Here is a 13,530-nt window from a genome sequence, read left to right on the forward strand (position 1 = left end):
CTCAAAGTGGCATAAGGTAGGCCTCAGTGAATTAAAGTATTGTTTTTTCATGTTTGTGTTTTGTGTCTTTTTATCAAGTGAAAGAAACAGCCCAGAAATCCAAGTAGATTTCTCAGTTTGTTACTCTGTTAGTGAATGTTTTATGCTTTTTGGATTATGAGTCATGAAGATTGGAGAATTTATATTTCAGAACTATAAACTTACACTGGCTTCTAGAACTCCATCTCCTCTGGGGTATCTCAACAGTGATAATTGAATACCAGGAGTTCTTAAAGAGTACAGATAATTTCATTTCCTCCATGATGTCATTGGTATCTTAGAAGCCCTGAAACCACTTAAGTTAGAACTATTTGTTTATTTATAAGTACTTGTCTGTAATGTACAGAGAAAAACTTACAATGAGATTATTATGTCTCCCAAATTGCTATTTAGAATAAATTACCAGTTCAAAAGAAGCAATTAGATAAAATATTCATACATTTAAAAATATTACAACTGAAACATTTCTTTTGCATAATTATTTTTGATGATTGCCTTAAGTGAGGCAACTTCTAAAATATTATACTAAAATGCTATTTCTGCCATTTCTTGCAAGAGGATACAATGTCACCTTCAGCAAGGTAATTGAGTCCTTTTTGTTTTGAAAAAAGTGATTTTATATGAAATATGTATATTCATGTACTTACCACCCAATTTAAGAAATGAAACAGCCAAAACAGTTTAAGCCCTTCCCCCTACTTTATCTGTCTTCCTCTCTGCCCGCTAAAGATAATAATCACAATCCTGAATTCAGTGTTTATTAGAGTCCATGCATGTCTTTATACTTCTCCACATGTGTATGTAGCCACAGACAAATAACATTTTTCAGTTTTAAGCAAATGGAAACATAATGTATATATCCCGCTACAACTTTATTCTATCAACATTATGTTTTTGATACACAGTTGACTGCTGTGTGACTTACCACAGTTTACTTATTCCATCTTCTCTTGATGAACATTTAGGCTGTTTTCATTTTCTTTGCTTTTGAAAAAACAGAACTGCTGGAATCAATCTCGTATGTGTTTTCTAAGGCACAAGTATAAGGGCTTTTCTATATAACGAAGTAAAATTGCCAGTCATAAGTTGTGTACATCCTTAGCACTCCAAAATGGTTTAGCAGTCTTTGCTCCCATTAGTAATATATAAGAGTAAACTACCTGTTCCTCCAGTTCTTTGTCAGCTTATAGTATTTTTGGACTCTAAAATGTTTCCAGACTGATGGTTGTGAAATGGTATCTCATTATACTTTTATTTTTGCCTGTATTTGGTTAGCTTTATCGAGATATAATTTATGTATAATCAAGCTTACCAATTTTAAGTGTGGAATTCTGTGATGTTTGACAAATGTGTAATCACATAGCCACCACCATAATCATGATATACAACATTTCTGTCCCGCTAGAGAATCCTCATGCCTCATTGCAGTCAGTTTCTTCCCCCGACCTCCTTGCCCCGATTAGACTGATACGCTTTCTATCACTAGAATTTTGCCTTTTCTAGAAGTGTATATAATTGGAGTCTTATATTATAGACTTTCCTGTCTGTCTTCTTTTATTTAGCATAATGCTATTGAGGTTCATCTGTGTTTCTTCTTTGTATTATTTCTTCTTACTGTTGAGTAGTATTCTGTTGTATGGACATACTATAGTTTGTTTATTCATTCTCTGCTTGATGAACATTTGGGTTTTGGGTTTTGGCTTATATGAATAAATGTGCTATGAACATTTGCCTATAAGTCTTTGTGTGAATATATGTTTTCATTTTTCTTAAGTGCCAAGGAGTGAAATTATTAGGTCATAGGGTCAATGTATGTTTAATTTGTCTAGAAGCTGCCAAACTATTTTTTTTTTTTTTAAAGTAGAGATGGGGTTTCTCCATGTTACCCAGGCTGGTCTCCAACTCCTTGACTCTAGCAATTCTCCTGCCTCAGCCTTCCAAAGTGCTGGGATTAAAAGCATGACCCACTGCACCCGGCCAATGCCAAACTGTTTTCCAAAGTGACTGAACAATTTTGGATCCTCACCAGCAAATTAGGAGAGTTCCAATCCCTTGACAATGCTTGCCATATTGTCAGTCTTCCCCATTTTAGCCATTCTAGCACATGTACAGCAGTACTTCACTGTGGTTTTAATTTGCATTTTCTCATTGTGTTTATTTACCAGCCATGTATCTTTCGTGAAGTGTCTGTACAAATCTTTTCCCCACTTTTTAACTGGGTTTTGTTGTTGTTGGTTTGTTTTGCTTTGGGTTTTTTTTTTTTTTTTTTTTTTTTTGAGACTTTGAGACAGAGTCTCGCTTTGTCGCCCAGGCTGGAGTGCAGTGGCACGATCTCGGCTTACTGCAAGCTCCGCCTCCCGGGTTCACGCCATTTTCCTGCCTCAGCCTCCAAGTAGCTGGGACTACAGGCGCACACCACCACGCCCGGCTAATTTTTTGTAATTTTAGTAGAGACGGGGTTTCACCGTGTTAACCAGGATGGTCTCAATCTCCTGACCTCGTGACCCGCCTACCTCGGCCTCCCAAAGTGCTGGGATTACAGGCGTAAGCCACCGCGCCCGGCCTGCTTTGGTTTTTTAAACTAAGTTATAAGAGTTCTGTATTCTGGATACACGTGCATTGTTGAATATATGTTTTGCAAATATTTACTCCCAGTCTGTGGCTTGCCTTTTCCTTTTCTCAGCAGTGTGTGTTGAAAAACTCAAGTTTCTAATTTCAGTGAAGTCTAATTTATCAATTTTTTTGTTGTATAAAGTTTGTGCTTTTTGTGTCCTATTAAAAAAACTTTAGCCTAAACGCGGTGTCACTAAGATCTACCTGTGTTTTCTTCTAAAAGTGCTGTAGTTTTAACACTTACATTTAAGTCTTACTCATCTCAAGGTAAATTTTGTAAATGTTGTGAAGTAAGGGTCCTTTCGGTTTTTGTTTTTTGAAGTTTTTGTTTAGTTTTGTTTTTGATATGTGGATATTCCATTGTTGCAGCACCATTTGTTAAAAGTATTCATTATAGTCTTACTTTCAGTACTTTCAGTTTTCTTGAATAATCTTTTCCTTTGTGATTTATGCTGTGTGCTGCTTACATAAGAAATTCTTCTCTAAGCCAAGGTCATAGAACGTAGAAAATGCATGGTGTTACAGATGAGAGCAAAGTCTCCAGAGTCAGACTGAGTTTGAATCAACCAAAACGGTTTAAGCCCTTCCCCCTACTTTGTCTGTCTTCCTCTCTGCCTGCTAGAGATAATAATCACAATCCTGAATTCAGTGTTTATTAGCATCCATGCGTGTCTTTGTACTTCTCCACATATGTATGTAGCCATAGACAAATAACATTTTTTTACCAGTTACTCTCCGTGTGACTTTGAGCAAGTTATTTAACATCTCTGAGCCTCAGTTTCCTCATATATGAAATGAAACTAATAATAAGAGTCCGTAGCTCAGAGGGTTGTTATGAGAATAAAAGGAAATGTAATACATTTCAAGTGCCTGGCACAGTGGCTGTGCATTAGTCATGGTGGTGGTGGTGATTGTTATCACCATCATTAGATGTTTTCTTTTTTTTGAGACGGAGTCTCGCTCTGTCACCCAGGCTTGAGTGCAGTGGCCGGATCTCAGCTCACTGCAAGCTCCGCCTCCCGGGTTTACGCCATTCTCCTGCCTCAGCCTCCCGGGTAGCTGGGACTACAGGCGCCCGCCACCTCGCCCGGCTAGTTTTTTGTATTTTTTAGTAGAGACGGCGTTTCACCGTGTTAGCCAGGATGGTCTCGATCTCCTGACCTCGTGATCCGCCCGTCTCGGCCTCCCAAAGTGCTGGGATTACAGGCTTGAGCCACCGCGCCCGGCCCATCATTAGATGTTTTTTAAAAGTTTTGTTCTGACCATTATAGTCTATATAGTTATATAGACCATTCTGGTCTGTATAACGTATGTTTTAAGTTTCATTTTATGGCCTACAGAAGACTCGTTTTATGAAAATAAAATTATCACATTATGAAAGTCTTGTTTAATATTCTTTTATTTTGTAGCTAGTGGCGGTTGGCAGGAACCTGAAAATCCTCACACACAACGGGTAAGTAAAGGGTGATCAGAGAGAGGGGATGAAATCAGAAAAAAATTGAGTAAAAGACTGAAGATCTTGGATTTTATCAGTGGATATGACCTGTGTTTAGAAGTCCATACAGTGCTCCTCATTGTAAGACATTGAAATTACACTGTCACTTTTTTCCAGGTGACTTAAGATAATGGAGAATCCTAGGTGTAGCTTTAGTTCTGTATTTGAATTGTGCATCAGGAAAAGGAACCAAGTTTTTGTTTTTTCTTCACACACCCACTAGTGAGTTAAGGTTCCATTTGTTCTCAGATACTCTTAGAAATGTCATAAACAGCCAGGTGTGGTGGCTCATGCCTGTAATCCCAATACTTTGGGAGGCTGAGGCAGGAGGATTGCTTGAGCCCAGGAGTTCAAGACCAGCCTGAGCAATATAGTGAAACCCCATCTCTACAAACAAATTAAAAATTTAGCTGAGCATGGTGGTGCATGCCTATAGTCCTAGCAACTCAGGAGGCTGAGGTGGGAGGATTGCTTGAGCCTAGGTTTTCAAGTCTGCATTGAGCTATGATCATACCACCACACTCCCATCCTAGGCAGCAGAGCAAGGCCATGTCTCAAAAAAAGAGAAAGAATGAGGTAGAGACAAATGCAGTAGCTTATGCCTATAATCCCCATTACTCAGGAAGCTAAGGCAGGAGGATTGCCTGAGGCTAGGAATAAGTATTTATTTTTATACACATCAAAGCTATACATCTACACACAAGTATTTTAAAATATATGCAAAATATAATATATTTTTTCTCCGAGTAAGAAAGATATCTAAACTAGTAATAGTTGATGCCTGTGATGAGTAGAAAAGTCAACTTGGGCACAAGGGATAAAAGAGAAGCTTTGCTTTTTATTCTTTTCATTTGTATGGTGTTTGAACTTTTTTCTTTTTTTGTTTTTTTGAGACAAGATCTTACTCTGTCACCCAGGCTGGCATGCAATTGCATGATCACAGCTCACTGCAGCCTCAACCTCCCAGGCTCAAGCAATCCTCCCACTTCAGCCTTTAAAAAAAAATAGGTTTTTGAGGAACACATGGTGTTTGCTTACATGGATAAATTCTTCAGTGGTGATTTCTGAGATTTTGGCATACCTATCACCTGAGCAGGGCACACTGCACCTAATGTATAGTATTTTATCCTCACCCCCCTCCCAGCTTTTCCCGAGTCCCCAGAGTCCATCGTATCATTCATGTGCCTTTGTGTCCTCATAGCTTAGCTCCCTCTTATGAGTGAGAATGTATGATGTTTGGTTTTCCATTCCTGAGTTACTTAGAATAATGGTCTCCAACTCCAGGTTGCTGCAAATGCCATTATTTCATTACTTTTTATGGCTGAGTAGTATTCCATGGTGTATATATACCACATATTCTTTATCCACTCGTTGATCGATGGGCATTTGGACTGGTTTCCTATTTTTGCAGTTGTGAATTGTGCTGCTATAAACGTGCGGGCTAGTGTGTTTTTCATGCAGTGACTTCTTTTCCTCTGAGTAGATACCAGTAGTAGGATTATTGGATCAAGTGGTAGATCTACTTTTAGTTCTTTAAGGACTCTCCATACTGTTTTCCATAGTGGTGTAGTAGTGTACATTTTCACCAACAGTGTAAAAGTGTCCCCTTTTCACCAGATCCATGCCAGCATCTATTTTTTTTTTTTTAATTAAGGCCATTCTTGCAGGAGTGGTTTAGATCTTCATTTCCTTGATCATTAGTGATGTTGACCTTTTCTTTATATGTTTGTTGGCCATTTGTATATTTTCCTTTGAGAAATGTCTATGCATGTCCTCTGCCTACTTTTTGATGGGATTATTTGTTTTTTTCTTGCTGATTTGTTTGAGTGTCTTGTAGATTTGGGATATTAGTCCTTTGTTGGATGCATAGTTTGCAAAGATTTTCTCCCACCCTGTGGGTTGTCTTTTTACTCTGCTGATTATTTCATTTGCTGTGCAGAAGCTTTTTAGTTTAAGTTCCATTTGTTTTTGGTTTTGTTGCATTTGCTTTTGGGTTCTTAGTAATGGAGTTTTTGCCTAAGCCAATGTCTAGAAGGATTTTTCTCATGTTATCTTCTAGAATTTTTATGGTTTCAGGTCTTAGATTTAAGTCTTTGATACATCTTGAGTTGATTTTTGTATAAGGTGAGAGATGAGGATCCAGTTTCATTCTTCTACATGTAGCTTGCCAATTATCCCAGCACCATTTGTTGAAGAGGATGTCCTTTCCCCACTTTATGTTTTTGTTTGCTTTGTCAAAGATCAGTTGTCTGTAAGTATTTAGTTTATTTCTGGGTTCTCTATTCTGTTTCATTGATCTGTGTACCTATTTTTATTCCAGTACCATGCTGCGTTGGTGACTATAGTCTTATATTTGAAGTTGAGTAATGTGATGCCTCCAGAGTTTTTCTTTTTGCTTAATCTTGCTTTGGCTATTTAGGCTCTTTTTTGGTTCCATGTGAATTTTAGGATTGTTTTTACTAGTTCTGTGAAGAAGGATGATGGTATTTTGGTGGGAATTGCATTGAATTTGCAGACTGCTTTGGCAGTATGGTCATTTTCACAGTATTAATTGTACCCATCCATGAGCATGGGATGTGTTTCCATTTGTTTGTGTTATCTATGGTTTCTTTCAACAGTGTTTTGTAGTTTTTCTTGTAGAGGTCTTTTACCTCCTTGGCTAGGTATATTCCTAAGTGTTTTGTTTTTGTTTTTTGAGTGGGGTTTTTGCGGCTGTTGTAAACAGGGTTGAGTTCTTGATTTGATTCTCAGCTTGGTCTCTGTTGTTGTATAGCAGTGCTACTGATTTCTGTACATTGCTTTTATATCCTGAAACTTTACTGAATTCAATACTTTTTTTTCTTTTTTTGTGATGAAGTCTCGCTCTGTCAGCCAGACTGGAGTGCAAACTCCAGAGTGGTGCAAACTCGGCTCACTGCAACTTCTGCCTCTCAAGTTCCAGTGATTTCTCCTACCTCAGCCTCCCGAGTAGCTGGGATTACAGGCGCCTGCTACCACGCATATTTTTACTGCAGATGGGGTTTTACCATGTTGGCCAGGCTGGTCTCGAACTCCTGACCTCAAGTTATCTGCCCACCTTGGCCTCCCAAAATGTTGGGATTACAGGCATGAGCCACTGCACCCAACCTTTTATTGAATTCATTTATCAGATTTAGGAGCTTTTTGGATAAGTCTCTAGGGTTTTCTAGGCATATGAGCATATCATCGGCAAACAGCAACAGTTTGACTTCCTCTTTACTGATTTGGATGCCCTTTATTTCTTTCCTCGTCTGATTGCTCTGGCTAGGACTTCCAGTGCTGTGTTGAATAGAAGTGGTAAAAGTGGGCATCCTTGTCTTGTTCCAGTTCTCAGTGGGAATGTTTTCAACTTTTCCCTGTTCAGTATAATGTTGGCTGTGTGTTTGTCATAGATGGCTTTTATTTAAGGTATATTCCTTCTATGCTGATTTTGCTGAAGGTTTTGCTCATAAAGGATGCTGGATTTTGTCAAATGCTTTTTCTGTGTCTATTGAGATGATCCTGCAATTTTTGTTTTTAATTCTGTTTACGTGGTGTATTACATTTATTGACTTGGGTATGTGAAACCATCCCTGTATCCCTGGTATTAAACCTACTTGATCATGGTGTATTATCTTTTTGATATGCTGTTGGATCCAGTTAACTAGTATTTTGTTAAGGATTTTTGCATCTATGTTCATCAGGGATATCTGTCTGTAGTTTTCTTGTTTTGTTATGTCCTTTCCTGGTTTTGGTACAAGGGTGATGCTGAATTCATAGAATGATTTAGGAAGGATTCCCTCTTTATCTTTTGGAATAGTTTCAATAGGATTCGTACAAATTATTCTTTGAATGTCTGATCGAATTCACTTGTGAATCCATCTGGTCCTAGATGTTTTTTTGTTGGCAATTTTTTAAAATTAGCATTTCAATCTCACTGCTTGTTACTGGTCTGTTCAGAGTTCCTGTTTCTTTCTGGGTTAATCTAGGAGGGCTATATATTTCCAGGAATTTATCCATCTCCTTTAGGTTTTCCAGTTTGTGTGCATAAAGTTGTTCATACTAGCCCTGAATGATCTTTTCTATTTCTGTGGTATCAGTTGTAATATCTCCCATTTCATTTCTAATTGAGCTTATTTGGATCTTCTCTCATCTTTTCTTAGTTAATCTCACTAACATTCTATCAATTTGGTTTATCTTTTCAAAGAACCAGCTTTTTGTTTCATTTTTCTTTTGTATTGTTTCTTTTGTTTCAATTTCATTTAGTTCTGCTCTCATCTTTGTTATTTCTTTTCTTCTGCTGGGTTTGGGTTTGGTTTGTTCTTGTTTCTCTAGTTCCTTGAGGTATCATCCTAGATTTTCTGTTTGTGCTCTTTTAGACTTTTTGATGTAGGTATTTAATGCTATGAACTTTCCTGTTAGCACTGCTTTTACTGTATCCCAGAGCTTTTGATAGCTTGTGTCTCGCTATTATTCAGATCAGAGAGTTTTTAAATTTCCATCCTGATTTCATTGTTGACCCAGTGAGCATTCAGAAGATTATTTAATTTCCATGTATTTGCATCATTTCGAGGGTTCCTTTTGGAGGTGATTTTCCATTTTATTCCACTGCTGTCTGAGAGAATACTTGATATAATTTCAGTTTTCTTGAATGTATTGAAACGTGTTTTGTGGCCTATCGTATTTTCTATCTTAGAGAATATTCTATGTGCTAATGAATAGAATGTATCTTCTGCAGTTGTTGGGTAGAATGATCTGTAAATATCTGTTAAGTCCGTTTGTTCTAGGGTATAGTGTAAGTCCATTGTTTCCTTATTGACCATCTACCTTGATGACCTGTCTAGTGCTGTTGGTGGAGTGCTGAAGTCCCCCACTATTATTGTGTTGCTTTCTATCTCATTTCTTAGGTGTAGTAGTAATTGTTTTATAGATTTTGGAGCTCCAGTGTTAGGTGCATATATATTTAGGATTGTGATATTGCATATATATTTAGGATGTGCATTTATATTTAGATTGTGATTGTGTATATTTAGGATTGTGATACTAGTCCTGTTGGACTAGTCCTTTTATGATTATATAATGTCCCGCTTTGTCTTTTTTAACTGTTGTTGCTTTAAAGTCTGTTTTGTTTGACATAAGAATAGCTATTCCTGCTCACTTTTGGTGTCCATTTGCAAGGAATATCTTTTTTTTATCCCTTTACCTTAAGTTTATATGAGTCCTTAGGTGTTAGGTGACTCTCTTGAAGACAGCAGATACTTGGTTGGTAAATTGTTCTCCATTCTGCTGTTCTGTATTTTTTAAGTGGAGCCTTTAGGCCATTTACATTTAACATTAGTATTGAGTATTCTATTAATTGTGCTAGTTGTTGCCTGAATACTTAGTTTTTTTTTCATTGTGTTATTGTTTTATAGGCCCTGTGAGACTTATGCTTTAAGGAGGTTCTATTTTGGTGTGTTTCAAGGTTTTGTTTCAAGATTTAGAACTCCTTTTTAGCAGCTCTTGTAGTGCTGGCTTGGTACTGGCAAATTCTCTCAGCATTTGTGCATCTGAAAAAGACTTTATCTTTCATTCATTTACGAAGCTTAGTTTCACTGGATACAGAACTCTTGGTTGATAATTGTTTTGTTTAAGGAGGCTAAAGATAGGACCCCAGTCCCTTCTAGCTTGTAGGGTTTCTCTAAGAAATCTGCTGTTAACCTGATAGGTTTTCCTTTGTAGGTTACCTGATGCTTTTGCCTCATAGCTCTTAAGGTTCTTTCCTTTGTCTTGACTTTAGATAACCTGATGACTATGTGCCTAGGTGATGATCTTTTTGTGATGAATTCCTCGGGGGTTCTTTGAGTTTCTTGTATTTGGATGTCTAGATCTCTAACAAGGCCAGGGAAGTTTTCCTCTGTTCTTTCCTCAAGTAAGTTTTCCAAACCTTTAGATTTCTCTTCTTCCTCAGGAACACCAATTCTTAGTTTTGGTAGCTTAATCCCAGACTTCTTAGAGGCTTTATTTATTATTATTATTATTCTTTTTTCTTTGTCAGATTTGGTTAATTCAAAAGCCTTGTCTAAGTGTGTCTTTCATTTCTAAAATTGTGATTGTTTATTATTTATGCTGTCTGTTTCTCTGGAGATTTTTTTCATCCATAACCTTTATTTTTTTTTTATTTCCTTAAGTTGGTTTTCACCTTTCTCTGGTGCCCTTTTGAGTAGCTTTTTGAGTAGCTTAATAGTTGGCCTTCTAAATTCTTTTTCTGACAATTGAGAGATTTCTTCTTGGTTTGGATCCATTGCTGGTGAGCTAGTGTAATCTTTTTGGGTTGTTAAAGAACTTTGTTTTGTCATATTACCAGAATTGTTTTTCTGGTTCCTTCTCATTTGGGTAGACTATGTCAGAGGAAAGATCTGAGGCTTGAGGGCTACTGTTCAGATTCTTTTGTCCCGTGGCATGGGTCCTTGATGTGGTGCTCTCCCCCTTCCCCTAGGAAGGTGGTTTCCTGAGAACTGGACTGCAATTATTGTTACTGCTGCTCTGGGTCTAGCCACCCAGCAGAGCCACCAGTCTCCGAGCTGGTACTAGGGAGTGTCTGCAAAGAATCCTGTGATGCAGTGCATCTTCAGGTCTCTCCATTGTGGATACCAGCACCTGCTCTGGTGGAGGTAGCAGGGGAGTGAAGTGGACTCTGTGAGGGTCCTTGGTTGTAGTTAGGTTTCGTGTGCTAGTTTTCTTTAATGCTTGGTTGTGCTAGCAGTGAATTATCACGTGGACAGACTCAGGACCTCTGGTTAGCCAGGATGTTGCAGGTGGTGGAATTAGCTGCTATTTTCTCCTTTTGAGGGCAGGGTTGTTCTTTTATGAGTTGCTGTAATGGCTTGAGTTGGTTGGCCTTCAGCCAGGAGGTGGCGCTTTCAAGAAAGTATCAGCTGCAGTAGTGTGGTGGGGATACAAGCTTGCCCTAAGGTTGCCTGGATAAATATTTCGGTTTCTCAGGTGATTGGTGGGGCCATAAGACTCCCAAGAGTTTATAGTCTTTTGTCTTGGGCTACCAGGGCAGGTAGAGAAAGACCATCAGATGGGGGCATGTCTGAGCTCAGACTCTACTTGGGCAGGGTTTGCTGTGGCTGCCGTGGAGGATAGTTGTGTGGTTCTCAGGCCAATGAAGTTATGTTCCCAGGGGCGTTATGGCTGCCTCTGCTGTGTCATATAGGTGGCCAGGGAAGTAGGAGAAAGCCAGCAGTGACAGGCCTCACCCAGCTCCCATGCAGCCAGCAAGGCCAGTCTCACTCCCACCATGCCCCACCAACAGCATGGAGTTTGCAGGGCCAAGATCTTGCCTTCACAAGCCTACCTGCTGAGAAAGCAAGCCAGCCTTTTGGACCCCACGCCTTCTCAGCTGCTGTGGCTTATGTGCTCATATCTGTGCTTCCCCTTCGCACCCTCCCCATCTTGATTCTGCCCAGGAAAATTTGCTCTGGGTCAAAATTATTACAAAATTCACCTGGAAGTTTCTGTCTCCGTGTGGTCCTTCCTCAATTCCACTGGCAGCTTTCCCCTAGGACCCCTGTGAGATTAAAGTCAGAAATGGCTTCCCTGGGCTTCCCTGGGAACCGTGAGTGCCTACAGGCCTCTTCCCGCTGTTGCTTCTTCTACTTTTATATTTCACTCGGCTCTCTAAATTTGTTTCAGCACTAGGTAAGGTTAAATTTTTCTCCTATGATCTGAATTTGTAGGTTCTCCAGTGAGGATGTATGTTTGAAGGTGGATTTTCCCCCTCTCACACTTTGGGCCCTCACAGTTTTTCTGCTGTCTCATGGATTTTGCAGCAGCAAGCCACTTCTTTCAAAGGGTCTGTGAATTCTTTCAGTTTTCCTAGTATGTTCCTGCAGTAGTTCTTGGAGTAAAAGTTCACAGTGTGAGTCTCCACAAGTTGTTCTGTCTATCTGAGGAGAAGCTGCAAGTTAGTTCTGCCTCCTATCCGCCATTTCTTTTTCGCCACCTCATCCTCTTGAGTAGCTGGGACTGTAGGCATATGCCGCCATGCCCAGCTAATTTTTGCATTTTTTTATAGAGACAAGGTCTCACTCTATTGTCCAGGCTGGTTTTGAACTCCTGGCCCCAAGTGATCTACCCACCTCAACCTCCCAAAGAGCTGGAATTATAGGCGTGAGCCACCATGCCCAGCCTTGTTTGAACTTTTTATGATTAATATATATTGCTTTTATAATTAAAATGTGTTTAAAGAATTTTTTAAGTGTGATGGAGTTGGGGAATAAAATACAGTATAAAATGTCATGTTTTTAGAAATAAATGTCCTGTGGCCATGCAGAAAAAAAATCAGAGCAGTTGTGAGGGGAAATAAGTAATGAAATAAGAGAGCAAGAAATTTCCGAGCCTTTTCATTGCCCATTTCATCCTGTCCGTGAACTTCAGTTTTCCATTTCACTTCGGAAAACAAATCACATAACAAAGAAAAATTCTCTTTGAAGAAAAAGGGCAAACTTGCCCATCTTAATTTGTCTTCTGTATTCATTATGTGTCTAATCAGTGTAGTTGATTAATTTGGTATGTTTTCTGTTAGCTTTTTTGTGTACCGAGTCTGTGATTTTTTTACAGATGAACAAATTGATTGAATATTACCAGCAGCTTGCTCAGAAAGAGAAGGTTGAGCGAGATCGCAAGAAACTGGCACGACGTAGAAACTATATGCCTCTGGCTTTTTCGGTGAGAATTTGGTACTAAAATGATTTGCAAGACCTGTAGGGCCTAAGAACAGTGATCATTTCAGAAAATGGCCATTGTCCTAGAGTCTTGAATGGTGGGTAGCAGAGAGGGGGATTCTTCAAATGATAGACGTTTAAGTCCGATAGTTAAATTATAGACGTTTAAGTCCGATTTGCTATATCAATAGTTCTGTTTGAGTTATTTGTGTTTTAAGGACATTTGTGTTTCTTTCTCCATCACTCCTCTTTATCTTCTGATTATTTCCCCAGAAAGACTGTTAATTTTGTAGGCACTGCAGAGCTCTACATACAGCTTTTTTATTACAGAAAGTCTGAGAAAAAGGAGGTGGGCAAATGGTAGATTTTAGTCGTATTACTCCCGTAGCCCACCTTTGACATCCTGGCAGTAGTGGTTTCTCAGCTTTAGTTATAATAACTTGTTTAACATCCTCACCTGTTTCTCCAAGATGAAAAACACTGACTTTTTAACATAGTGCACTTGTGTGGGTAAATAGTAACATATGCAAGTAGAATTTTTGGTAAGAATTATTTATGAGAGTCATTCTCTGCCAGTTTATGTACTGCTAGTAAGAAGAAAGAAATTAGGATTTGGAGTTTTTGTTATTTTCCCCTGAGTTTTATTTGCTCTCATAGTACAGTTTGTTTTCTGTG

The 13,530-nt window shown here is 38.7% G+C and overlaps 2 protein-coding genes across 3 annotated transcripts in view; both read left to right on the top strand.

The window, feature by feature from the left end:
• The window catches only part of RPS14 (ribosomal protein S14), a 520,685-nt gene that overhangs the window by 215,109 nt on the left and 292,046 nt on the right, over positions 1-13,530 (top strand). The window lies entirely within an intron of this gene.
• The window catches only part of DCTN4 (dynactin subunit 4), a 44,879-nt gene that overhangs the window by 7,625 nt on the left and 23,724 nt on the right, over positions 1-13,530 (top strand). For both annotated transcript variants that reach the window (XM_050793676.1, XM_050793677.1), the window contains exons 4-5: positions 4,062-4,105; positions 12,752-12,859. In XM_050793676.1, the coding sequence (XP_050649633.1) occupies positions 4,062-4,105; positions 12,752-12,859 (152 nt within the window). The remainder of the gene's footprint in view (positions 1-4,061; positions 4,106-12,751; positions 12,860-13,530) is intronic.

Source organism: Macaca thibetana, chromosome 6 (genome assembly GCF_024542745.1).
Source record: "Macaca thibetana thibetana isolate TM-01 chromosome 6, ASM2454274v1, whole genome shotgun sequence".
NCBI lineage: Eukaryota > Metazoa > Chordata > Mammalia > Primates > Cercopithecidae > Macaca > Macaca thibetana.